The 26,176-nt window shown below is 40.4% G+C and overlaps 1 protein-coding gene across 2 annotated transcripts in view; it reads right to left on the bottom strand.

The window, feature by feature from the left end:
* The window catches only part of Samd5 (sterile alpha motif domain containing 5), a 392,050-nt gene extending 366,380 nt beyond the window's left edge, over positions 1-25,670 (bottom strand). Inside the window, exon 1 of one of the 2 annotated variants that reach the window (XM_058573611.1) lies at positions 24,009-25,670. In XM_058573611.1, the coding sequence (XP_058429594.1) occupies positions 24,009-24,467 (459 nt within the window). In that variant the 5' untranslated portion in view covers positions 24,468-25,670. The remainder of the gene's footprint in view (positions 1-24,008) is intronic. The other variant, XM_046427357.2, reaches the window with a different exon arrangement.
* Between the last annotated feature and the right edge of the window lie 506 nt (positions 25,671-26,176).

Raw genomic sequence — 26,176 nt, 5'->3', positions numbered from 1 at the left:
TAAGCAACTGTTAACTGTTGGGGGCGGGGGGGGGGCGTTCAGATTTCCTCCAACAGGGTTCCATAAGGAAAAAAAAAAAATCAATGTAAACCCCAGTCCTGTCACTTCTGATGTGGCATGTCTCTACAAATGTCTTATTTTACATGGCAGAAAACTCGCTCAGGATGGAAGGATAAAAGGATTTACCTCCCAGAGGCCCCACTGAACCAGCTAAGAGCACTGCAGAGAGCTGAACCCCATATTTCACTTGCTGCCTTTTTCCTCCATTCTCGGTGCCTCGGGCTACCTCCATGCTGTGGCAGGGGTCGCCTGCCCTCACAAGCCCTCCTCTAGACCAGGATGGTTAATTTTATGTGTCAACCTGGCTTGGGAGTGGTACCAGTTTTTATATTAAATACCCATCTTGATGTCTCTTTAACATCTTTTTTTAACATGTGACTAGCATTTAAAGCGGAACATTTTGAGTCAAGTAGATTATCCTGCAAAATGCGGGTAGGCCTCATCCAATCAAAACGGAAAAGACTGATGTTTTCAAGAAGAAAAGAATTCTGCTTCCAGACTACCTTCAGGCTCAAGATTGCAACATCGGCTCACCCTTGGATCTGTAGCAGTTGGTCTGTCCTGCACATTTCAGACCCACTGGGCCCCTACAAGTGCCTGAGTCAATTTCGTAAAATAACAGAAGAAAGAGTCAGACAGAAAGCCTATGGTTCTGTTCCTTTAGCAGAAGGCTCCTCATCCTAGCCAACTAGTGGTGGTGACCCTCCGTTTGCTGACTTCTGCCTCCACTGATATTCTTGTAGATCTTAGTATCTACCTTCACATTCTTGAGCTGCAAACCTATGTGGTTTCTTAAATGTTCAGTTTGGTCCAATCTGGTCTACCAGGAAGTTGAAGCCACAGGGCCACTCACCTGGGATTTCCAGTCTTTTACCTAAACTTTTCATTCTGTTGCCTTAAAGAGGCTCCCCAAATTTTGTGTATCATGTTTTAGGAGCCCTGGATCTACCCTGGACTCCGTGGATTGGTCTGGGATTTGGCATGGGGTCTGAGCTCTGCTGGCTTGTAGCAGAATACCAAGCCCCTCCAACCCAAGGCCTGACCTGATTATGGGGCCACAGCTACATTGCCTTCATTCCACCATACAGAGTGTAGTGCAGGAGCTGGGCATGGTGGCACACTCCTGTGATCCCAGCAACTTCAGAGGCTGAAGTAGGAGGATGATAAATTCAAGGCCAGCCTCAGCAATTCAGCAAGACCCTGTCTCAAAATTTTAAAAAATAGCTGGGCATGGTGGCACATGCCTGTAATCCCGGTGGCTCAGGAGGCTGAGGCAAGAGGATGGAGAGTTCAAAGCTAGCCTCAGCAAAAGCAAGGTATTAGGCAACTCCGTGAGACCCTGTCTCTAAATAAAATACAAAATAGTACCGGGGATGTGGCTCAGTGGTCAAAAGCTTCAGAGTTCAACATCTGGTACCAAAAAAAAAAAAAAAAAAAAATTTTTTTTTTAAATAGTACACCCCTGGGTTCAGTCCCCCAAAACGCAGAGCACAAAGAAGTCATATATGGCTGTCTTTCAAATCCCAGCTCAAAAGAACCTTAGTTAGTCTTTATTACCCAAAATCCTAGAAGTAACTAGATAGAATAAAAAGACTTCCTCAGTGATATGATGCTAAGGGTTTAAAAACTGGCTCTGGAGGAGGAAAAATGTGTGCACATATACATATTCATAATTTATTGTAAATTATAAATAGTGATGATATAAAGGACACAACCTGTTTAATAAATTATGTGTAGCACACAATTTACAAAAAAAAAAAAATGAACTCAAAATTATCATATACCATAGAGCCAATGAATTAGAACATTTTTGTTGATTCTGGCTGAAGTCTTATATGAGAAGACAACCTATTGCTATAATAATGCTATAGTTCTGACATAAATTTTGGTGACTATGTTTTCTACAGACATGCACAAAACGAAAATGGAGGAAAGAGTCCTCTGGGTGACCATTCCATTCAGTGCCATGCTCACTGGGTACCCTCCAGGCCTTGTGTGGGGGCTCCGCAGATGAAATAACTAAGACATGAGTCTGCCTTCACATCTCATGGAAATAAGAAGACTTAAAACAGCAATTATCCTGATAATAATCTAAGATTACAATTAAATACAGCAATTTGAGGCAGGGTATTTTAAATGCTTAGCCAGATTCAGTTCTACAATTTACATAATCATAACTGATCATCCTGACTTTAGTGTAATTTCACATGTGGACTGGACTTTATCCACAAAAAACAGGATCAAAGCATTTTTATAAAACATTAGATCAAAAATTCATTGAACATTTTCAAGCCTAAAGAAATTATTTTACCACTAAAAAGTATTATTTTAAAATCCTTAGAAGTTTAAATGTCCTGTGATAAATGAAATATATATTCTGGGTTTTTTAATACAGACTTCCTAAGCAGGGAAAGATCTACAGTAGTAGTGGGACAGGGGAGGGCATAAGTTTAATAAACACAACACTGTTTCATTTGCTACAGTCAAGACAGTAGTTCAGATTTTAAACAAGACTATTGTGCTAAGTGAAATAAGCCAGTCCCAAAAAGTCAAAGGTGGAAGGTTTTCTTTGATATGCAGAAGCTAGTCCAAAATAAGAGAGAGAAAGGGAAAAAAAGTGAAAGGAAATTTTATCAAAAGAAAGATCATCAGCAGAGGAGACTAAGGGGATTGAAGAGGAAGGAGAAACAAGAAAAATGAAGAACAGCGGAAAGAATCTGGCTGGACTTTTTTATGTGTGTTCATGGATGTGGCATGGTGGATCCCAGCACCGGGTGTATCCACAGGACCAGGACGCTAATTTAAAAAAAAAAAAAAAGTAAACTGTAAATGAATTGAAGAGGCTTTGGTGGAGTGGTGGAGTGGAGGGGGCAGGGAGTGCTGGGGACGGAATTGGAGCAGGTTGCACTCCATGCTTCTGTGACTATGTCAGGGTATAGTCTGGTGTTATATATCACTAAAAAGAATGTTTTTTAAAAGGCTAATTCCAAGTGAAATTAGGTCAAGTTCAGAGGTTAACTTGGAGTAACTTGGATCTGCATTTCATGATTTCATAGTTCTCAGAATAACAGATTAAGACATCAAGTACAAATTGCATAGAAGGCTGATTATGCAAATGCAGGGCTCAGAATCCAAGACCAGATTCTTCTTTTTTGTGTTTGAGAACCACTGGCCTGGCCAGCATCTCACTAATTCCTTAACTCCACCACCACATTCCTTTCTTTTCAGTTGGTGATTTTTAGCACTTACAGGAACTTCCCCAGTCTTCAAGATTTGCCTCTCACTGGTTGTTCTGCTTCTTAAATTAAATTACACAACCCTCAGTGGGACCACAAGACAAAAAGGAAAACCACAGCCAATTGTGGCTGGGGAGGCAGGGGCTGAGATCTGATGGCACTTCTCCAAGAAGTCAGGGGAAGGAAGGAGCAGGCTGGCCCCAGAAGGCACCAAGGCTGCTGCACTTCATACCCCTTAACAGAGAGGAAATGAGAACTGACATGCCTATCACTGGGAAAAACCCTTCTGCACCTGCCTCCTGCTCACACACCTTACTCCTCCAAGGTAAATCCCAACAAATAAAATGTGCAGAGACACGCAGGTGTGTATGTGTCCACACCTGTGCACACAGCAACCTGGTGCTGTTACTGTATTACTAAAAATCATTCCTCCTCTGGTATGAATGTGATTCCTGTCCATGTTACCTCTATTTAAAGTTAAAAAATAATAATAAGTTTAACTCTCAAGGAACAGAAATCTCAAACACAAACAACAAACATTTTCCTTTCTGTGAAAAAAAACCTCTTAATGGTTAGTTTGATAGTTCTTAGGTAGTTTTGTTAAGCAGAAACGAAATATCAGAAAAATATCTTCCCCATATATGGTAACGACTAATCCACTTGAAAGAAAACAGACCACCACAAGAAAGAGTGCAGAAGACTCCCAAATGTATATGTTTTTAAATGTTCTCTCAAACCATTTCTAAAACTAGAAATTATTTTTTCACTAACTTTTTTCTTTAAATCAAGCAATATAAGTCGTGAATATCTCAGAGACCATATACATTGTTTAAACTGTGCAAACTCTGAAACGTGTGTCTATGTGTACCCTTCTCCAGATCAGGACACAATTATGCTACAGTCACCTGTTAATTCCCCCATCTAACACCTAATAGTGTTTTGCACATTCTTCATGTTTTATAAACACTTGCTGAATGCAACCAACAATATTAATTAATAATAACCAAGTAATACGCTAAGGTAGAGTACTAAATGTGAAATTCACCAACACTAAGTCTAAAAAAATCTAGGTTTAGTGTTTCCCCAGAAAATCACCGTTCCCATTCCCTCTGTACAGGTTCAAGCTTTTTAGCTGAATTCCAACAAGCCTGTTTCATGTCTGAGCTCTACCCCAAGAATTCATTTCTATCAGGCCATTTTAAGAGCATGGAATGAAGGTGACACTGACAAAGTGTCAACAGGCAGCCAGGTGTGGTTGCTGTGATACAGCCTCAGATAATCTAAACCTGTCCCTGATTGCTGGAACTTAAAATTGGTTTAGGGATGAATGTCTTATGACCACCATAAAACCACCCAGCCTTCCAGAAGGCAAGCTGGTTTCTTAGTTCTGTTTGTCTGTGCGTGATCAACAGACTGGTCCTGCTCAAGAAGCAAAATCTGTCCAGCACATTTGGAACACTGGCGGCAACCACTGCTTCCTAATACAGGCTGACAAAGGTCTCTCTTTATCCAGACTTTGTGACACAGCCATCTGTTGATTTTGCTCACATGGTGACCAATCACCCTGGCTCATTCACACCTTAATTAAAATCTGCACTGATGTCCTCAGAATTTTTATGGCTCTGGTTTATTTTAAATTTGATCTTCCCATTGTGATGGAAAACAATGGGAACTACATGCTTTGTAAAGCCTAGCTACCAATCAATACTTAGGATATCAATGAACAGACTTTACTACAAAACCAAATATCCCTTACACAGATTCCACTTTTAATTTTTTCCCCTTCCTGTGTGAGTATTCCGTAGACTTTTTAAATGCATCACTATTCCTGAGAGTCAAAGTGATGACATGCTTGCCTCTTTAGGGACCTCCATACCATCACCCACTCCATGAAATATCTTCCTCTCTGCCATAGGAGATGCCTATACCATGGTCCACCTTGGCAGGTCCTCTTGTTCACTCCTAGTACTACTTATCACAGAGAATGCAGACCCTACAAATTGGTCTGTTCCACAGTAAGTTTTTGAGGGCACACACCAAGTCTTCTTCATCAAGGTAATTCTACCACCTGCCTTGTATAGAGAGTGCTCAAAAACAGATTTCTTGAATTAATGCAGAAATGAGATCAGTCAATAGCACAAACATCAATTTTGAAGAAAACTCATGATGCTTCTGTAAATTCTTTCCTTAGTACATGGAGAACTAACGTTTCAGCCCCTACTATACATAAAAATTAATTCCCCATCAGCATCATCACAGATATGTCATCTGAGTACTTGCTATGTTCTGGGATTTTTCTAGGTACTTTATGTGTACTAATTAATTAAATGCTCACACACACACACACACACACAAAAATAGTCGCAGAAGATAGGACTGTTATCCCATTTCACATATAAGGAAACAAGACACTGAGAGGTTAGTAGGCTCAATGCCACCAGACAGCACAGTCTGATAGGAACAGAAAATTACCAAAAGCTTCTTAAATTTCATTTTAAACATGCATTTTATGAGAACCCACTATCTGTTCTTCCAGAGTTTAACAGCATTCTTGGACAAGTTTGTTGAGGTACAATGTAAATTACTTACCCTTTTTAAGTCTACAGCTCAATAAGTTTTGAGAATTGCATATGGTCATGTAATCACCACCATAATCAAGATTCATAACATTACTATCATCTCAATGTTCCATGTGCCCTTTTATAGTCAAGCCCATCCCTCCATCCCAGCCCATGGTGAACACATATCTGCTTTCTGTCCCTTCAGTTTTGGCTTTTATAGAATGTCATATAAATGGAGTTACACACTATGTAATCTTCTATGTGTGGCTTCTTTCCATCAACCTGATGTTTCTGAGGTTTTTCCATGTTGTTGAAAGTAATGTGTTCCTTTTTATTGTCCAGTTTATTCTGTAGTTACAGATGTATGGAAATCTGTTGATGCATTAACAAGTAGATGATACTTACGGTTGTTTCACATTTGGGGCAATTTTAATTGAAGCAGCTATGTCTATTTATATACAGGTCTTTGTAGAGATGTTTGTAGAGATGTTTGCTTAATGTTTACATTATCAAAAGCACTTGGTTCTGAAAGGCCATTAAAACTGTGGCAAAAATTGCATTTCTCTGACAACTAACAATGCTGGCTATCTTTTCACATGCATAACAGTAACCTGCATATCTTATTTGGTGAAGGTCTAAATATGTCTCCATTTTTCAGCTGAGTCTACTGTGTGCTCTTATTAGTGAGTTATAAGAGTTATTATTCCAGTTACCATTTATTAATAGTGTGATTTGGAAATACATTTTCTTGATCTCTGGCTTGACCTTCATCTCCCTAACAATAGATCTCAAATGTATTCCTTAACAATATAAATTTGTATTAAACTTTATTTTTGGATTTACAGAAAAATTACAAAAATAGTATAGAGAGATCCTATCTACCCCTGTACCATTTCCATTAACATTTTACTCAAGTATGATGCTTTTTTTAATAATTAACATCCATTTTACAGTTTGTATGTGACAGTTCCAAATTCCTAGCCATTCCTAACTACTTTTTTCTCCGTAAGTCATTTTTTTTTCCATGTGTAAATTTTGCTTAAATGTAAAACTTAACATATGTAAAAGAACAGCTGGGCCTGAGATAAACCGATGTCCTTCTGAAATGGGCACATCTCTTCCATGGGCATTATTATGGGTGGTCCAGTCAGTCTAAGTAGTGGTGGAGCTGGATTTGGATTTTGTTGTTACTATAGTAACCTTCAGTGCAGCAGGGACTTCCAGCTCCTCTAGAAGTGGATTCCAGCCAACTTGTTCTATGAAGCCTGGGGTGACAGAGTTTTCCTGAGTGCTCCTGCTCCACCCTCTCTCTGCAGTCTCTGCACACCTGTGCCACTGCGGGTGCTGTTCTGGGTGCTCACGTTCTTCCCCCAGCTTGGGACGTGTTGCTCCAGGGGTGTCTCACACGGGAGTCAAGAAGGTTCTTCCTCTGCTGCAGCTTCTGTCTTTGAAGGACTCTGCACTGGAGCTTCAGGGATGAGAGTCTCTCAGTATTCCTACATGATTCCACCCCTGACTGACTGCCCATCTCGACCTTGAATTGATGTGGGTCTTGGATTCAGCCTGATCCTTTCAGCTACGGCACACCACCACATTGTATTGTTCAGATCCTGGGTATAAGTGGATTTCCTAGGTCTCCCCTAGTACAGATGGGATTTATCTAGTGTCAGCACAGGGCAAGGAAAGCATCTTTTTTTTTTTTTTTTTTTAAATATCTACCCAAATAGCTGCCAATTTTTATCTGGGTCAGGTGTTTGGGCAGGTTTCTTGTTTACTGAGCCCCCACCTCTAAGTTTTTGTGTCCTATGACAGAAGGTCCCAGACTCTGGTGGATTTGGGGCATATTCTCCAGGGGTAACTGATCACCACCTGTGTACTTACCCAGCTTAGAATCTGTCTGGGTTTCCTGCTCTGCCCCTAATAGTTCTCATAATACCCACTGGAGGCCTGTTATAAAGATCTGGCATGAAGATACAAATCTTTCTACCTGTGGTTCCTGGGAATTCAAATTGTCATGCTAACCCATAGCGGCCTTTAAAAATTCACAAAAACTTTAGTTGTTTTTCTCAAATCTACTTTGATGGTTGTTAACCCTCCCCCTTAGGCTCTGCCAAAAACACAACAAAGACTCGCCCTTCTCTCAACTGAATTTAGATCACCTGGCTGCCTTTGTACCTCAGATCTCTGGGGGGACAGAACAAGTGGCATTGTAGACTATTCATCTTTTTCTCATTGCTAACATGGGAGGGATGTTTTCTTGGGGCTCTCTGTGACCTATGTGAAAAGCAAAACTCGAGAGTTGAATATCCTATAAAATCAGCTACTAATCCTAGCAGACATTACAGTATAACCAATATTTTCTCATAATTTCCAAACTCCCCTTTCCTTCTTTTCAACACAATAAAACCACTGTTTGGTATATACATCTTTCATTCACACGCCTATGTTTTCAAGGTATCCCAGGCCTATTCCCATTAAAACACACATGATTTCACAGATGGAACACGGCCCAGTCTTATTGGAGCTGTCTAATATACTAATTCCTCAGCACAGGTCAATTTCCTCTTTCACAATTAAGGCTTGAGAACAAGGAGTCTGTTTCCCTATGTTCATAATTGCTACTAACTGAATTTTAAATATTTGTTCTCAATTTTAATAGCAAAATAAGACCATTCAAATGCATGATCTATATAGAGGGGATACTTATTAGAAATGACTAAGTACATTTTTAAAAAATCAAGCTTTATATATGCCCCCTTCCCCCCAAAAAAAGCATTTTTTAAAGCGATTTTTTCCTGGGAGACTTGTTCATGACACAGTGTAGCCACACACATGATTAAGGTATTAAGACATTGATTCCCCTGCAAATGCCCACATCTACAAAACCAGCCTGGACACTTCATAATCACATTTTTGTTTATTTTTTTATTTAATTTGGAGATGTGGAACTTCAGTCTGGACATTGCATAATCACATTTTTGTTTATTTATTTTTTTTTATTTAATTTAAGGATTTGGAACTTAAAACAGGACTAGTCACTAGCTAACTTTATCTACCAAAATGACTTACAACTGTTTCCAAATCCAACCCCAGATGTCAAATAAGTCATTCTGGCACTTCAAAATCTGCTGGAGGTCAAAAAGCAATACCAACTAACTTCTAGACTTAGTCTAAGTAAGAAAAGAATCATTTTATTAAATGGCTGCTGGCTCCAAGTTATTCTCCATCTCTAATCTTAAAAGCCTTGGATCTTAAGATCTTAAGTGTGGATTTAGAGAAGATTTTAATATTGTAAAAATTCCTAAAGACCGGAACCAAAGAAAACCAATATTGTTTTGTACAGTGGGTACCACAGTAGTAATCATATATGGCCAATAAAGACTGATAACTTTCTCATCCTACAGAGAACATGGAACAAGAGGCTGGATGCTCAAGTTTAATAACATGAACTTTTGTTACCAAATTAGTGTGATTTCATTTATAGAGGACTTTTTCTTCATACCTCCTATTGTCCGTCAGTACTTATAATACACATTGAAAGAATGAAGGAATTCCCTATATCTTAAATGAAATATAAAATATGGATTCATTCTACCATAACATCTTTGAAATTTAAACTAATTAGTATGCCATCAAAATTTTTTTACAAAGCAATAAAATCTCTAAGACATATCCATTGCCTATCTCACACCTATTTTTCACCAAGAGATAGTTCCCAAATCCCATGATGCAATGGTTTTAGGGAGAACTGTACAATGATGAGGCCCTTGGCTCTGGAAATCATAAATGGTTTCCAAATGAAATTTACTAGTTGAGTGACTTTGCATAAGTTGCCCAAACTCTTTTAGCTTCATTTTTCCTCATGTAAAAAACAGGGATGACAAGAATAACTTCGACATTAGAGGAGTGTCACAAGACATGAACAAAATAGTGTAGGAAATACACTAATGTCCACCTCCTGTTGGAAATAATAATAAATAAACATCTCTGTTGTTATGATTTGGCAAATTTAAGGCTGTTGTCTAATTTGCCCAACTCTGACTTAAAAAGTGAATCTAGGTGGGGATGAAAAATAGTAATCTTTCTATACTCCACAAAGAGAGTAAAGGAGGTGACTCAAAGCCGAGAAGACCCCTCCAGATGTGAGGAGAAAAGCCAACAACTAATTAACATATGGTCAAGTGCAGAATAATTCTAATTATCACAATTAATGAAATCAAAGCACAATGAAAAAAAAATTCAAAATATAGCTTCAGTTCGTTGTTCATCTCTGCTTTTTTCAATTTTCCAGCTTTCAGTTAAAAAAAGAAATCACTCCCCCTTTCTCCACAATGCACTTGTAATATAATTTAGCATGTGCATCTTAGCACAGCCATGTTGGGGATGATGGACCATACTGTACTTCCTGTCAACAAATCCACCTAAAAAGGCCCCAGCAGGTCAGCTGGGTCATTGACATACTGTTTTAATAAATGATCATAAGATTCAATTAACTACCATTTTCAAGGTGAGTATATTCATCCATATAAGGATCATAGATAAAAACACTGACCCAAATTCCTATGCCAAAAAAAGTGGCAGTAAAAACTGATTTAAAATAACATAATAATAAAACTCAAAGTTAATTTCTCCAATTTAACTCTCTCTTTCACCCCTCTGCAACAAAGTGGGTCTCAAAGAGTAAATGAATTTGTAAACCCTCTGGCTCAGCCCTGGGTACAATAGGCATATCCTGCTACCCTGCATTTGTTTTCCTACCATACAAGCCTAAGCAAGCTAGAGATACATTTTATGTGATCCAAATGGAAAATAATCCCATGCTTTCATTAGATGCCCATAAATGACAGTGACTTGGATGTAAATAACATTGAATTATCAATTTCTTCTCCCACATGAGGTGGAGATACTTTGCACCTTAACCTGATCCTGCAGGAAGCAAGTCCCATCTATTGCTCTGTGGGGAATTTTTTTATGTAAAATATTTTCCCTTCATAAAGCTCATCTATAGTTTTATTACTTTCAGGCCATGAAAATATTGCTACTACTTAAAGCAGTACTATTTTTGTCAATCAAGAGCTTCCCAGAGGAGCCTTCATAATACAGCAGTGTTGACTTCTGCGTTGATACATGGTTACTTGAAAGTGGCTGTATCTTTATTGCATGATTGATGGCCAGCTTGGGAAGTGTTGGGTGTATCCATTTCTGCAAACTCAGCTGAGTGCAGCACCTGATTTATTATCTTCTCCAGAAACATTCTATTCCTACACCCCATTTTTAATCCTTGCTTCAATGACTTTATCAGAAAAAAAAAATCCATCTATTTGACCCTTTCATTGTATGTTTAAATACAAATCAAGGTTTGTTAAATTAATACTTCTTTCAGAGTTTTCCAATTTCATCTGTGTTACACATTGGGCTATTCTTGCTATGCAAAGCCAAAGATTCAATTTAAAATGAATGCCAATTTGATTTCTTTTATAAGGGTTTTCAATTTTATATAGATAGGGACTCCTTGCCAGATGCCATATCTTCCACTAAGGCTACGGGAGTGGTTAAGGGTCAAAAAGGGAACAGACGACTGGGGGGAAGTGAAGGATGGGAAATGTGGGAAAGGAAAGGAGAAGAATATGTTTCCAGAATCCAGGAGTTTCCTAAACTATGCTTGGAGAAAGAAAAGACCCTTTTTGCTATGAAAACAGTAAAATCAACAGAGATATAGGCTAACCCTTTACCCACTTCAGAGTCTCCACCCCCTTGTTCAAAAACAAAATTTCTATACAAGAAATAGACAAGAATACTAAATTATTACCTCCAATTACATGGCTGTTGCCTTTCGGGTATGGAAACTGCTAGTCTCTATACCTGTCTAGACAGACAACCATCACTTCCAAAAAATTATTGGCAGGAAGTCAAATGTAACAACATCATGGAAATAATTGATGAACTGGTTACACAACTAAAGGTAAGTGTCAAACATTATTCATGACAGAAAAGATATAATGTAGAAGAGTGTAATCATGTCCTGGGAGAAAGATTAATATAAATTCCTGTGCTCACAGGTTGATTCAAGAGACATTTCATGTTTTACTTTACCAGAGCTATGTGAGAACAGTTTAATCTTAGGAAATCAATTAATGTCCATCTCAACAGGAGATATAATAAGGAAAAAAACTTATTTTCAAGTTGCTAAGAAGACATTTTGTATAATTAAACATATACTCCCAGTAAAGATTCTTATAAAATTAGAAAAAGAAGGATGTTTTCTTTACATTGTGAAGGATGTTTTTTTTTTACTGTCCTAAACTGAGAGCCAATAAAAATAATAGCAAAATATTGGCATTTTCATTAGAATTTGCAATAGGATGAAGAGGCCTAATTGTATTTATTATTTAACACTGCTTTATAAATTCTAGCCAACACAATAACACCAGAACAAAGATATGAGAGCTATAATTTCTGTAAAATAGGAGATACATTTATTGTGTGTATAATTATGTATAAAATTAGAGCTTTAGATTATATTATGTACCATAATAAATTAGAGACTTATTACAGAGCTAAATGTTAAAAAAAGAAACAATAAAAATAAAAGATGTATATATGTGTGCATATACGTGTGTGTGTATGCATAGATATATACACACAAAAACACTAACTGTGGCTTAGTGAAGGGATTCATAAATATAATTGCAATTGCAAAAATAGGATTGATTATGCTTAATTAAAAAAAGAAAATCTACAAGGTAAATGATAAATAGCAAAACATTTACAACGGTGGAACAGAAAAAAAATGTTATTCTTGTTAAAGAATTTTTTAATTGTGAAAAGAATGCATCTCAACTGAATGGCAAGGAGATGAACAAATAATTTAGGATATGAATTTCATCTAGAGAAAAACTTTGTTTATTAAGTTATGCACAATGCATGAATATCAGCCAGATGTTTAGTATGACTGCAGTGTGTCAGGTATTGCATGAGACCCTTCTTGTGAATGCCTCATTAATTCATCACAAAAGCCTTAAGAAGCAGGTGATAGTATATGCATTTTATAAATGAGGCAACTCAGGTTTAGAGAGATTAAGTAACTTGTTCCAATTAAGGTTAAATAAAATATTCTACCTCAATTCTGAGTCTGTAATAGCTATAGTTCTCTAGCTTGGAAGAAACAGCTAAAAAATTCCTGATAAGGTATAATATATAAGAATTTTAAATTTCTGAATATCCAAAAAGTATCAAATTCTAAACTAAACATATTCTTTTTGAGAGACAAATTTTTCAACTTCGGTGAAGTAATGATTATTGTCCTTAATACATGAATACCTCTTGCAAAGCAAGTAGAAGTAGTGTAAGACCAGTAGAAAAAATAATCAAGTACCATGAACAGGAATACATGATATTTAAAAAACCCACAGACATCAAATTATATAGACTGATAGTCTTAATACAATTTAAATAATGCCAAAATTTCATTTCTCAAAGTTGACATGCTCAAATAATGAAAATTATAATAATCAATAATATAGGTAGGGGCTGGGGTTGTGGCTCAGTGGTAGAGCGTTTGTCTAGCATGTGTGAGGCACTGGGTTCGATTCTCAGCACCACATACAAATAAAGATCCATCAACAACTAACAAAATATTAAAATAATAATAATAATAATAATATAGGTAATAATGTGAAAATAATTAATGTAAATTGTTTCCAACCCAATAAGAGAATGCCTAAATTAATTATGATTGACCTGAGATAGAAAATTTCTTGGATGAAAATCATTTTTTCCAAGTGGGAGAAAAATGAGGAAATGTTGGTTGAATGGTATAAAGTTTCAATTAAACAGGATGAATAAATTCTGGAGCTCCCTCATACAGAACTGGGATTATAGTTAATAAAATGTATTGTATACTTGAAAACTGCTAAGAGATTAGAGCTTAAGTAAATCTTTTCACCATAAAAACATGATAAATATGTGAGGTGATAAATAAAGCTAATTAGCTTGACTTAATCATTTCATAATAAACACATATGTCAAAACATCACACTGTACACTATGCAAAAAATATATATATATATATAATTTTTATTTGTTAATTGTATCTTAATAAAGCTGTGGAAAAATCATTTTTCAAATAATACCTGTTTACACAAAAATAACCTGACCCTTATTCTCACACAATGTGATATAAGTTTAGTGCATGAGTAAAAAAATATTCTGACACATAAATATTTTTTTAAAGAGAGAGAGAGAGAGAGAGAATTTTTAATATTTATTTTTTAGTTTTCAGCAAACACTCATCTTTGTTTGTATGTGGTGCTGAGGATCAAACCCGGGCCGCACGCATGCCAGGTGAGCTTGCTACCGCTTGAGCCACATCCCCAGCCCCACATAAATATTTTTAAAGGAATAGAGAATAACATTAGATGTTTCAACATAGGCCATGTAAAATTTCTCTTGGTCCAGTTAATTTTTCTCCCAATTTTCTCAATTCAGAGTGTTTGCTGTTTTCCAACAGAAATACCTTTGAAATTTTGTTATAAACATTTATTTGCTATCAGTGGAGGACACCTTAAATGTGGACAGTTCTTTTAGAGTTTACAAAGAAACTTCATATATATTATGCCATCAAATTCATACTACAAGGTTGTAAGAAAAATATGGGCTCTACATAAGAAAAAAACTTTTTCATATCTTGTACTAACAAAGCATAGGGAAGGGCTCACCCCAGTTGTAGACAGGAAGGAGTTCTTGAAAACAGAGTAAAACCTTTCATTAGGAAAATGCTGTACTAACAATTCAGTGACATTCTAAACAATGTCACTGACAAGACACGTTTTTCATGGGGGGGGGGTCTTTTGCTGGCCTAAATAACTGCGGCTCTTAGTGTCTGTTGGGTTTCGATGATCTGCACTAAGATTTGAATTGGCATCTCTCATTACCTGTCCTTCAATAAGCACTGCAGTGTCACTGGAAGTTAATTCAGAGTCCCCAGTTACAGAGTTGACCCCAAGCCACACACTTGGTTACGCAGTCCTTTTGGACAATAAGTCTGTAAAGCTATTGTACCTCCTTCATGGATTACATACTCTTGAGTTAAGCAGTGAACTTGAAATAATGATAGCACCATGATTTGTAAAAAATGAAAAAAAAAAACAGCATTTGGATAACTTCACTTCTTTCTTATATTAGTTTTACTTGTGTTGAAAACTTTAAACAGTAAGACAGAATACAAACAGCAAAGTGCAAAAATTTCAATGCACATTCTATTCAATAGATGAAATTATTTTTACTAAATTTGAATCCTTTTAAAATTTAAGTGAATTTCTTCTTTCAATTGTTCATTTCTTTAAAACAAAAGAAGGAATTAAGAAAATAATAATCACTGCATGTTACATGACTATTACTTAAAATAATTTTGTCAAATAAAGGTAGGTATTAAACAGTGGCATATTCTGGGTGTCAAATAGGTATGCCTCTATTATTACTTTCTTGGGGAAAAAAATCTTAAACTTTGTCACATGTGGTCATTATGATTTTGGTTAAGTCAAAAATCGTGTATGCATAATTATGATTGTAATGCATTCCACTATTGTCATGTAGGAAATTTTTTTAAAAGTTAAAAATAATAAAAATAAATACATACCAATTGTCTTTCTTTCTGACATGCTCCAAATAAAATAGGTCTTATTTTGTTTGTATTTATAACTTTATGGAAATGTAACAATAAGCTTTTTAGAGAGCCTCAGACTATTTATGTCAATTAGAAGCAGTAATGAAATCTTTAAACTATTAGATATCACTTAGCCTTTATGTAAGACAGATCATATGCTTAATGCCTTTTGGCATGATCCCCAGTTATGGCCCTTAATTGTTTATTTCTGTAGTACTGGGTTTAATTTCTAGTACTACAGGCAGGTGCTCTGCCTCCCAGTTCCCCTTTTTACTTTGAGACAGGGTCTCTCTGAGTTACCCAGTCTGGCTCTGATCTTCAGATCCTCCTGCCTCAGCCTCTTCAGAAGCTGGGATTACAGGCATGTGCCACCATGCTTGTCCCTTAATATTTCTTGTATTGACTAAGAAAAAGATTTCCCTCCTTCTCTTCCTAGGTCTCCACAAGTCCAAATCAGTGGTTGATCTGAAGCAGCATTATTTCACAAAACTTAGAAAAGAACTCTTAAAAATCTTTCAGCTCAGTTTTGCTGGTGGTAAAAACAAGTCTTTGCTGTAGCCAAGGACTCACTGTTGGCTCTAACCCTACATAGGTTGTGACCTTGAGAAGCTATGACACATAATGGTTTCTGACTGTTATGATTTAGATATGTGGTGTCCCCCAAAAGTTCATGTGTGGGTCACCGGGTCATGCCTGTTTGGTATATATTTTGTCCTTGGTGAGAGAATCTTTCTGTTTTCTGGTGGCCATGTCCTGAGCCACTTTCCTCCACCACACTCTTCCACCATGATGTTCTGCCTCACCTTGGGCCCAGAGCAATGGAGCCAGCTATCTATGGACTGAGACCTCTGAAACTGTGAGCCCCCAAATAAACTTTTAATCCTCTAAAATTGTTCTTGTCAGGTCTTTTGGTCACAGAAGCAAAGAAGCTGACAAAAACATATGTCTTACTACCTTAGACAGTACCCTACTCCTAGGAGAAGGAAGCTTTAATTCTGTACCCCTGACTTGAGCATCTTTTTAGTCAAGAGACTAGAAGGAAAAATGAGTTCAACTACAACTCCTTTAAGACCGGACATAACAATGTAGGGAAGAGAGCTGTCTAGGAACATCAAGACAAGCAAATACAAAGGCCTATGAACCTTCTTGCACTTTCCCAATTCTGAGTAACCCAAGGGCATCACAGTTTTTTCCTGTCTGTGCAGTTTACCTGATTCCTTCTCAGCAGCACCATAGGCACTTTGCAGCTATTTCCTACTGGGAAAGACCATCACTGTGTCTTGTTCTTCACAAATGCTAGGAAACTGACTTCTGTATTCTGAAAAGTATTTGGAGGAGTTTCCATATTTGCAAACATGGATGCACACTTTAAAGGTTTAAAAATAGGAAAAGGATGATAAATATCATAAAATCCAAAAACCAGTTTGCAAGTCCTAACAAGAGTAGTGAGACCCCATTCTCCATTTCACATTTTACTTAATGTCATTATTCTCAATTGACTGACTTTATTGCAAATTACTTTAAGTATTTACCCCAAACCAGATCTACCTGAGGACAAGGGCTTGCCGCCACTGTAGACGGGCATGAAGTTCTAGAAATGATCTGAGTAATGATAACAATATTATCTTTCAAGTGATTGTTTCTTAAAAATTGCAACATAATTTTGAATATTTAAATTCTGTAATTGTTTTTACTGACTTTTAAAATTTGTTCTAATTAGTTATACATGAAGTAGAATGCATTTTGACACATTATTCATAAATGGAATATAACTTCTCATTCTTCGGGTCGTACATGATGTAGAAATACACTAGTAAGCAAGATGAAGTGACCACCCTTGATTCATTGGTATGACATTTTGCATGTCAGAAAGTGGTAAATGAACCTGATAGACTCAGGGCCTTCCACCTCAGTAAATTTTCAGGGATCCAGTGGTGGGGAGCATAACAAGAGACCCTTTCTAAAGTGAAGAATAAAGTTGTTGCGTCTGACCTCCTACAACAACCAAGAAGGAAGCACAATGTCTAATGTGCCTCTATTTGGAGGCCACATCTTCATTTGAAAGTGCTACTCCAGCCCACTTACTGTGTGACCCAAAAAGCTGCCAATTCTGAGTGAGTGAGGCCCAGAACAACAGAAGGCTCTGCTGCAGGCCCAAGCTGCAGTTGGAGCTGTTTTGCCACCTTCGATCACATGATCTGCAGACCTAGTGGTGCTTGAGGTGTCAGTAGCAGATACAGGGATGCTGTTTGTAGCCTTTGGCAGGCCTGTCTAGGTGAATCTAGGTACAGGTCCTTAGGATTTTAGAGTAAGGCTCTTTGCCCTAAAAGTTCTGCTAAGACTTTGATCTTGGACTTGCAGTCTCCAAAACTGTGAGAGAACACATTTCTGTTGTTTCAAACACCCAGTTTGTGGAACATGTTGGGGCAGCTCTAGGCAAGTGTTACAAATTTTGATCTAGTAAGTTCATGAGTGTGAGCTCATCTAATCTCCATAACTATCCTATGAGGTAGTCACTAGTGAGGCCCTTTTTTTTCACAGAGGAGCCAAGGGTGATCTAGTATGGATCAGAGCTGGGATATGAATTGTGCAGTCTGGATCTGAGCCTGTACTCATAACCACCACCCTGTGGTGTCAGAAAGCGTAATCTCAATCCACAGAATTGATCTCACCTGGATGAACCCTATGACCTGCCAGACCTCACAGAAACCATGTTTGCTTGAGTTCGGGAGACCAACATCATCATGGCTCTCAGCACATTGTTACTGAGGGTAGGAGTTAGGTGTAGGAAGAGTAGGTGAATGCTTAGTGTGCAGTTTGAGAGACACTGAGGATACCTGCACATACTTGAAATTTCATGATAAGGAATGTTGTTAATGATGGCTGGATGTCTAGTACCACCTGGAGAGCAAGCACCTCTTTATCTGTGCACCCTGAGCTCCTGACCTACCTCACACTTCTCCTGGCCCTGCTATAGACATCTTCTTATGCATGTCCTGCAGGATCAGCATTTTTTCTGAAATGTTTTTATTAGTGTATTATAGTCAAGCATAAAAGTAGGATTCATTATGACCTAATCATATATAGTCCATGCTATATATGGTTGAGCCATACTTGGCTCAACTTTAATCCAAAGTGCTTCCTTTTTCCTCCTCCTTCTGCCTCCCTCATTCCCTTCTCCTCAATCCTCTTCCTCTATTCCAATGATCTCCCCTCTGTTTTCATGGGATCAGAGCCCCCCACACACACACACACACATTTTGTTTTCCTTTACTTTTCTCTAGCTACTGTATGTGAGAAAAAACATTTGATGTCTGACCTTCTGAGTCTAGCTGATTTCACTTAACATGATGTTCTTCAATTCCATCCATTTACCAGCAAATGCCATAATTTTATTCATCATGGCTAAGTAAAACTCCATTGTGTGTATGTATCACATTTTCTCAATTCATTCATCTGTTGACAAGCACCTGAGCTAGTTCCATAACTTGCCAATTGTGAATTAGGCTGCTACAAGCACTGATGTACCTGGATTACTAGAGTTTGCTGATTTTAGTTCTTTTGAATAAATTCCAAGGAGTGGAAATAGACGGGTCATATGGTTGTTCTAGTCCTAGGCTTTTAAGGAATCTCCACACTGCTTTCCCAAGTGGTTGTACTAATTTGCAGTCCTACCTACAATGTTTCAGTGCACCATTTCCCCTACATCCTTGCCAGCATTTATTATGATTTGTATCCTTGAAGACTGCCATTTGAACTGAGGACCAGCACTTTAATTCCCAGTCCTTCTCCAATAACACTTAAGAAATAAACATGTTTTGACTTTTAACTTCATCTTTCATTACCTTTACTCAAGTTCTCACCAAAGTTGAACTTTTGTTAACATTTGAAAGGAACACAAGTGTAAAATCTCTAACCCCTGAGGTTTGTAGAACTAACTTTGATATAATGTAACTACTTCAGGCCAAATCCTGGGTTAGGCCCTCCACATATAAACACACATCTGTCTAGCTCCCTGCAATCCCAGTCCGAAAACCTAGCACATGGCACATGCTCAGTATTGGTAAAATTGGAGGATGGGTGTATGGATCAATGAACAATGGGTTGATGGACAGAGACAGATGAACAGACAGGAGGATGTCTGCAGGTCCACTTACACAGAAACTCCATACACAGAACCACAGGAGCAAGAGAAAAGCAGCAGCCCCACCACCGCCCAAGCTCTTGTCTGTGTCCCATCCCTTCTTCCTTCAGTTCTCCAATCAGGGACCAAAGACAAAAAAGCCCATTAGGATCTAGGCTGAGGACACTTGAGGATCTTGATTGACCTGGGAAAATCTTAAGTTTGCCAGTCTCCAATCTGTCCTGGTAATATCATGAAGGCAGAAGGAATTCTTGGGAGAAGCAATATTTATTATCATTTCAACTTCTGCCACGACCCCAGGCAGGTCTCCAAATGACAGAAGTGTGTCTGTTGCTGGCATCTCCCCTTCCTTTCTAAATCCTTCTTCTCTCCTCCATACAGAGAAACCTTCGTGCCACCTCTGCATCTCTAAATTCCTCCATTCTAGGCTGTCCCTCCAGAGTATCCATAGAGAGCCCTCTTACCATGGAGTCTTGTTAATTAGTTCATTTAGCACTAAGGTACAAATGAAGATCAACACTTCTCCAGCATTATTCAATAAGTCATACTAACTCAAATAGTTTCAGCTGATAGATGTGGCAAGAGGTAATTTCAGTCCAGAAGCCTAGAAGCCTGCTCCACCTCCTACCTCCCTGGGGCCTGCACTCTACCATTTCAAGTGTGGAAAGAATCTTTAAAGCCCTGTTACCATTCACACCTACCCCAGACCCCTTCACAAGCATTGTTACATTTCATAGAACTCAATGAAACACCATGCATAACCTATAACCTGTGGTACGAATATACGGCAAGGATACCTTTCTCTGTGTAACTGTATTTAATTCTATGTGTTTTATTGCATAGTGTTTATATTTAGGCATGGTTAAAAAGTCTGATCACAGCCACTAACATTTGTACATCAGTAATGTTCTCCTTTAACCTCTAATTCTCCCATTCCTCCCATACTTTCATTGTCTCCCCTTCTCTCACCACTGCCATGAACACTTAGACATGCTCCGGTTTCTCTCATTCTCAAACACAAGCCCACGAAACACTTCCCTTGACCTAAAGTCTCCCTTCTTCCTCCAGTGGCTGTAGATCCACCTTCTCAAACTCTATTTTAGAGAGGGGCATGCCCCATGTCTCCACTCTCATTGTCTATTGTAAAGGCCTTTGTTGGCATGGTTGCTATTTCACCAAGATATACTAGAATCTTTGCCTGTTCTGACAAGTCACTTCCTCCTTGAAAACAGAGCTTCAAGTGGCTTCTAAACAGGACTTCTAAATAGGACTTCCTCCTCTTTTCCTCTGACCTTGCTGATCACCAGTCCCTGAAAATTAACCTGGGTACAACTGTTCCAAGTCATCATTATTGTTCTATGTATTTTCTCTCTGCTAAATCCCAAGATCTCTGAGGGCAGGCCTTCTGCATCCCGTCAACCACAGTAACCTAGAGAGGTCATGACATAGAGAAGCTTGGTTTAAAAAATATATATACATATAAAAATCTCTATTTGTAAAGGCAACAATCACAGCTGTCAAAGAAGCTAGCTACAGAGCAGATGAGGGATTCATCTCCAATTTCAAAGCTGGTGCTCTTTCAAAGCTCCTGGTTTTCCAAAGCTACAGACTCCCTTTGGGAAACAAGGAGAAACTTGCTTTTTAATTCCATATTAAATCACTGATTACTAAACCAAGAAACCTGAATAGTTACTGGAGCAAATCCTACAATCCACCCTGGTGACTCTTGGAAAAATGCTCTGATCATCCTTGATATAATCCACTTTTAAGCCATCTAATATTCTCACCAAAGCATAAAACCACAAGGATCAACAATGCAAATGACCATAAAGGAGGCTGGAGCCTATCTTCCAAGCAGAATTCCAAATGCACACAACAAATATTACACATGCTGATCATGACAGAGCTAAGGAATCTGGAAAAATTATAATGCAGATCACATTTTAAAGAAAAATTCCCTGAACTGCTTATGAGTGAATGAGGTGCATAAGGAAAAAAAAAATCCCTAAATAATTTAAATCCACAACTTAGGAAGCAATGAATACACATGCAATAAATTCCAAATGAACAGGATCTGCTACTACACACCTCTATGCGGTTTCATGTCCTTTAATTATATTTTAATTTTTGGCAAAGTGAGTTATTCTTTCTTACAAGAAAGTTTGTCAGCTTTGATTTTTTTTTTTGGGGGGGGGGTCCCCAGCTGGAGCACCTATGAAGGAGGTAATGAAAACCCTTCTGCTCCCATTTTTATCCTTCTATCAGTTCAAGAAAGAGAATTAGTATGTACAGAAAGTGAACAGGCCATATCTTTATTAGCAAACATTATTGTATTTATATGAAAGTTGAATGAAATAATTCTTTATGTGGAAAGTAAATAGCATAACAAGGCAAGTGAAAATTTTCTTACATAAATCTAACTTAGAAAAACGCACTGCTTTATCACTCTCTGATCTAGGCAGGAGTCCACAGTTTCAAAGCCTACAGTCAGACACTGCATATTCTTAAAATCTTTTACAGTTTCCAAGTTTGATATTTAGGCCTGTCTTTGGGTTAGTAAGGATCAGAACTAACACACATCACAGTGCCAACTCCTATCACCCAGGTCCTCAGCCTCCCACCTCCTCAGCTGTGTCACCTCACAGCTTTCCTGAAGACTAAGCAAGCCCTAGTGACACACCTTCCGTCTGCTGCCCTTTGTGGCCAGGACTTGAACTGCGCCCTCACCACATGCCCAGGTACTTACAGTCTCTCAGTCTAAGCCCACCTACATTCTGGTGGCAATTCATAACAAACATGGAGCTGGCTTGGCCCTCCTTTCTTCCAGGAGTAACTTCCTGTATGACTGACCAGGATCCCTCTCTACCTAATGCTAACTGCTTTGGCAAATTGCATCCATTCTTGCTCCTGGCACACATCAATAGTACTGTCAGAGCAGGGAACTGGAACGTATGTTTAAACGGAGGCCCACTGTCCTCCTGACCTGTCTTCTTAATAATAAAAACCAACTTATATTCTCAAGCAGGTTATTCCCTTACCTGCAAGATAATAGATGGATAATATCAAACCCTATATTTCCATCTGCTTATTACATAGCTTTCACTTGAACTTTCTTAAATCCAGGCATTATAACCAACACTTAAGAATATAAAGCAATTCAAGGGCCCCAGATGCCCACAAAACACTAGATCATCCCCATTTCCCCACCAGGGTGCTGTTTTCAGTCCCTGTCAAATGAGCATCCTTGCCATCATTTTCTCCCTGGGCTTCTCCCAGTCTTGATTTTTCAAGTTGAGGTGTTCATTTTCCTGTGCAATCTAGGCGAGGTTGGTTACTTATGCTGTTTATTTCCTGTCAAGTCAGGCCTCTGTGGACAGCTGCAGAAACCTCAACTGGACTAACCCAAGAGACAGAGGCAGAGCTCCAGGGTAAAACAGCACTTTCTGTTACCTAATTATTCAAAGCCCACTGCACATTTCAGCCTTGCTCCCAGAGCAGCTGTGAGCATTTCCAAGGTGCTCCCCACCCCTTCCCGCCCCCTTGCAGAATCCTCTCTTGAAACTGAAATGTCACCTCAGACTCTCTAGAAGTAAGTCACAGTTGTACCTACTTCATCTCATCTGGATCAATGGCAGCCAAAGAGTTGACACCGCAGACCTCCAAAGGGCGCCCTCTGGCCCCATATTTCCCAATGTCTTCAGTTCCTTATTACCAAACACGGGATAGTTAAGTTCAAAGAAGGCGTCTCACTCAAGTGCATGGGCACATGTTTCGTGTTTCATTAACTCCCTCCCAAGGATGTTCAGGTTAATGGTACACTCCTCAAATGTGCAGCAGCGGCCGGGTTATTTATTTTATAGAACTGAGAGCAACTGGGCCCAACTTCCCACTCTTTATTCAAGAGAGTTCATCAATTTATTTCTTTGGGGAGTTTATCAGAACTCGGAAAAGTAAAGAAGAAAAGGAAGGTTGAATATAATGTTCGGTGTTGACCATGTTTTCTGGTATCCTGAAGACCCAAGCACCACAGAGACGTTGGGAATCCCCCTACTACCAGAAGCAACTCCAAGTCCACAACCACTAACAGATGAGACCCAATGACTACGCAGAGAATCCGAGCTAGTTTTGAGTTAATATCCGAGTGCTGGATCTTGTCTTATCAACCACTAGTGACACAAGGAAGGAAGGAATAAAGAGATAACAGAAAAGAGAAGAGTTCCAGACACCCAAACCATCCTGCCCTCCCCCTTGTCACCTGGAATGGGCTGCCCAGCCCGGCGCAAGCAGTCTGGATCTGTCCCCACCCTCCTCCCGCCCGGGCCGCCTGGGCGGCGCCTCCTTACCTTTCGGGAGTAAGGGGGCTTGCTCAGGTGGATGCCATCTCGAACGAGTTTATCCCTGATCATGATCTTCAGCTTCAGTTTGGGGTAGCTCACCAGCTCCCTACTCCGGGGGGCGGTCGTCTGGCCGCGGGGGTCTCCGCAGGTACCCTGGGCTGGGCCGCCGCACGGCTCCCCCCGGCGGCAGGGGGGCATGTGGTCCGCTGGAGGCCCCGGCGACGCGGGCTGCGGCTCCAGTGTGAAGTAGAGGCCCGCGGCGGCGGCATCCTGCTCCCGCAGCCGGCGCACGGCCTCCAGGATGCGTCGGCGGTGTGCGGGCGCCAGCACCCCGATAGCGTCCAGGTCCGGATCTCCGATCTGCTTGCACACCTCCAGGTCATCGTAGCCGTTATCCACGAAGGATTCCGCGTACTGCGGGAGCTGCAGCGCTTTCAGCCACTCGTAAACTATGTTGGTGCACATGGTGGGACTGGGAACCCCTCCGGCGAACACCTTCCCAGCGCCCAAGCGGCACGGGCGGCACCAGTTCGTGGAACTTTTAATCCTCTCCTCGAAGGGGAAAAAGAAATCGCAGTAAAGTTTTCCTGTTAAAGGAAACGATCAGGCCAGAGACCGAAAGCCATTCGAAGCGGTCTGAGAGAGAGAGACACGTTAAAAGCAGCAAAGTGAATTCCCGGAGCAGCCTCGGAGCTCGCAGGAGCTGGCGGCTGAGCGAGCCGCTGCGCTCCGCACCGCCCCTGGATGCGCCGCCGCCACTGGGAGGGGCGCAGGAGGGGGCGGAGGCGGGCGGGGCCGGGCACACCCCTCGAACCTGCCCTGGGTCAGCACCCAGCGGCGCAGCCCCAGAGTTTCCCCAGCCCGGACAGTCCGGCGGCCGCGCACCGCATCTCGCCTTCTGCCCGCCGCGGTTGGCGTTTGCAAGCGCGCCCCACGCTGGGGAGGCGGCTCCTCCGCGCAGACCAGCGGCTGCCCGGGAGCGCCGAGTCTTCGCGAGTGCCAGTCACTGTCGTCCTCCTAGTGGGGATCGGGTGGTTTTTAAGCTACCGGGCTCCAGTGGCCACCCTGGATTGCTTTCCACATTTCTTTTTAAATTCGACTTCCTTAGCCCGTGAAAGTCTCTGCGCTCACTTCTTCCGGAGTCTACCTGACTTCAGCTTGCGTGCCCAAGGCCGCCCAAGGGCAAGACCCCGCCACCCACACAGAGCTAGGCAAGGTTTCAAAATCGAGTATCTTCTCTCCCTTTCCGATCCGCGTTGAATCCCCCTTTCTTCCTCCGAGCTCCTGTGAAGGCTGGAGCCCGCAATCTGGCTGTTTCTGTGGTCACTTGCTCTGTGTCCCGAACCGACCGGCGGCGCTTTGGCAGGCGGGTGGGCGCGACGTGGGGACCGCCCGCGTCCAGCCCGCGCTGCGTGCAGCACCTCCTGCTACAGCTGGGCACGCCGGCGTGGAGAGGCTGCTGTTGCTCCCGCTTGGCTCATTCTTGCCAGGCTCCCAGATATCCGAAAGTTTAGGATGGATTGTGGTTTCTCCTTGGCCAGTGCAACCGCCTGTTCTGCTCTGCTTTCAGCTGGCTACCCTCACCCTCTCCTGCCCTATGCTCTTTCTCAGGTCTCCCCACCCTGTATTCTATCCGAGCGCCCTGGGTGACATGACTTTCAACGGACAAGCGAGGTGTTCGGTCCTGGAGCCCGGGAATCAGAGCAGACCCTCGCTTCGTCCGCCCAAGGATCGCAAAGAAATCAATAAACCAGATGCCTCTAGTAACAGAGGGGACGCTAGGACAACCTCCGCCGGCGACACTTTCTCTCTAGAGACTAGCAAAATCCCTAGAGTCTCCTCATCCTGCTTGAGCAACCTTAGGAGATGGGGACCCAAGCGTCAGGTGGAACAGATCCTGCCTGGATCACTTTACCGGTATCACGCCTCTTTGGCGGGGTACTAAGAGTAGTTAAGAATCTTGGACCGAGGCCACACTGTCTCCTTTTAGCACAAGTGCGGTTCAATTTCAGACCTGAAAGATTTCATTCGGGACCTGCCTTGGACCCTTTTTTGGAAGGCGTGTTCGTGGGGTGTGCCAGCTTGTCGCCCTGACACTGAGAAGTGGACAAGTAGTGATGTTAGAGTCCTTTCCCAGTCTGCTGCGTGTTTAGCCTTTGGGCGTGTGTGTGTGG

This window comes from Marmota monax, unplaced genomic scaffold (assembly GCF_021218885.2).
Source record: "Marmota monax isolate L192 unplaced genomic scaffold, Marmota_monax_Labrador192_F-V1.1 WCK01_AAM20220418_F8-fsc00114, whole genome shotgun sequence".
NCBI lineage: Eukaryota > Metazoa > Chordata > Mammalia > Rodentia > Sciuridae > Marmota > Marmota monax.
This window is presented reverse-complemented; position numbering and strand designations above follow the sequence as displayed.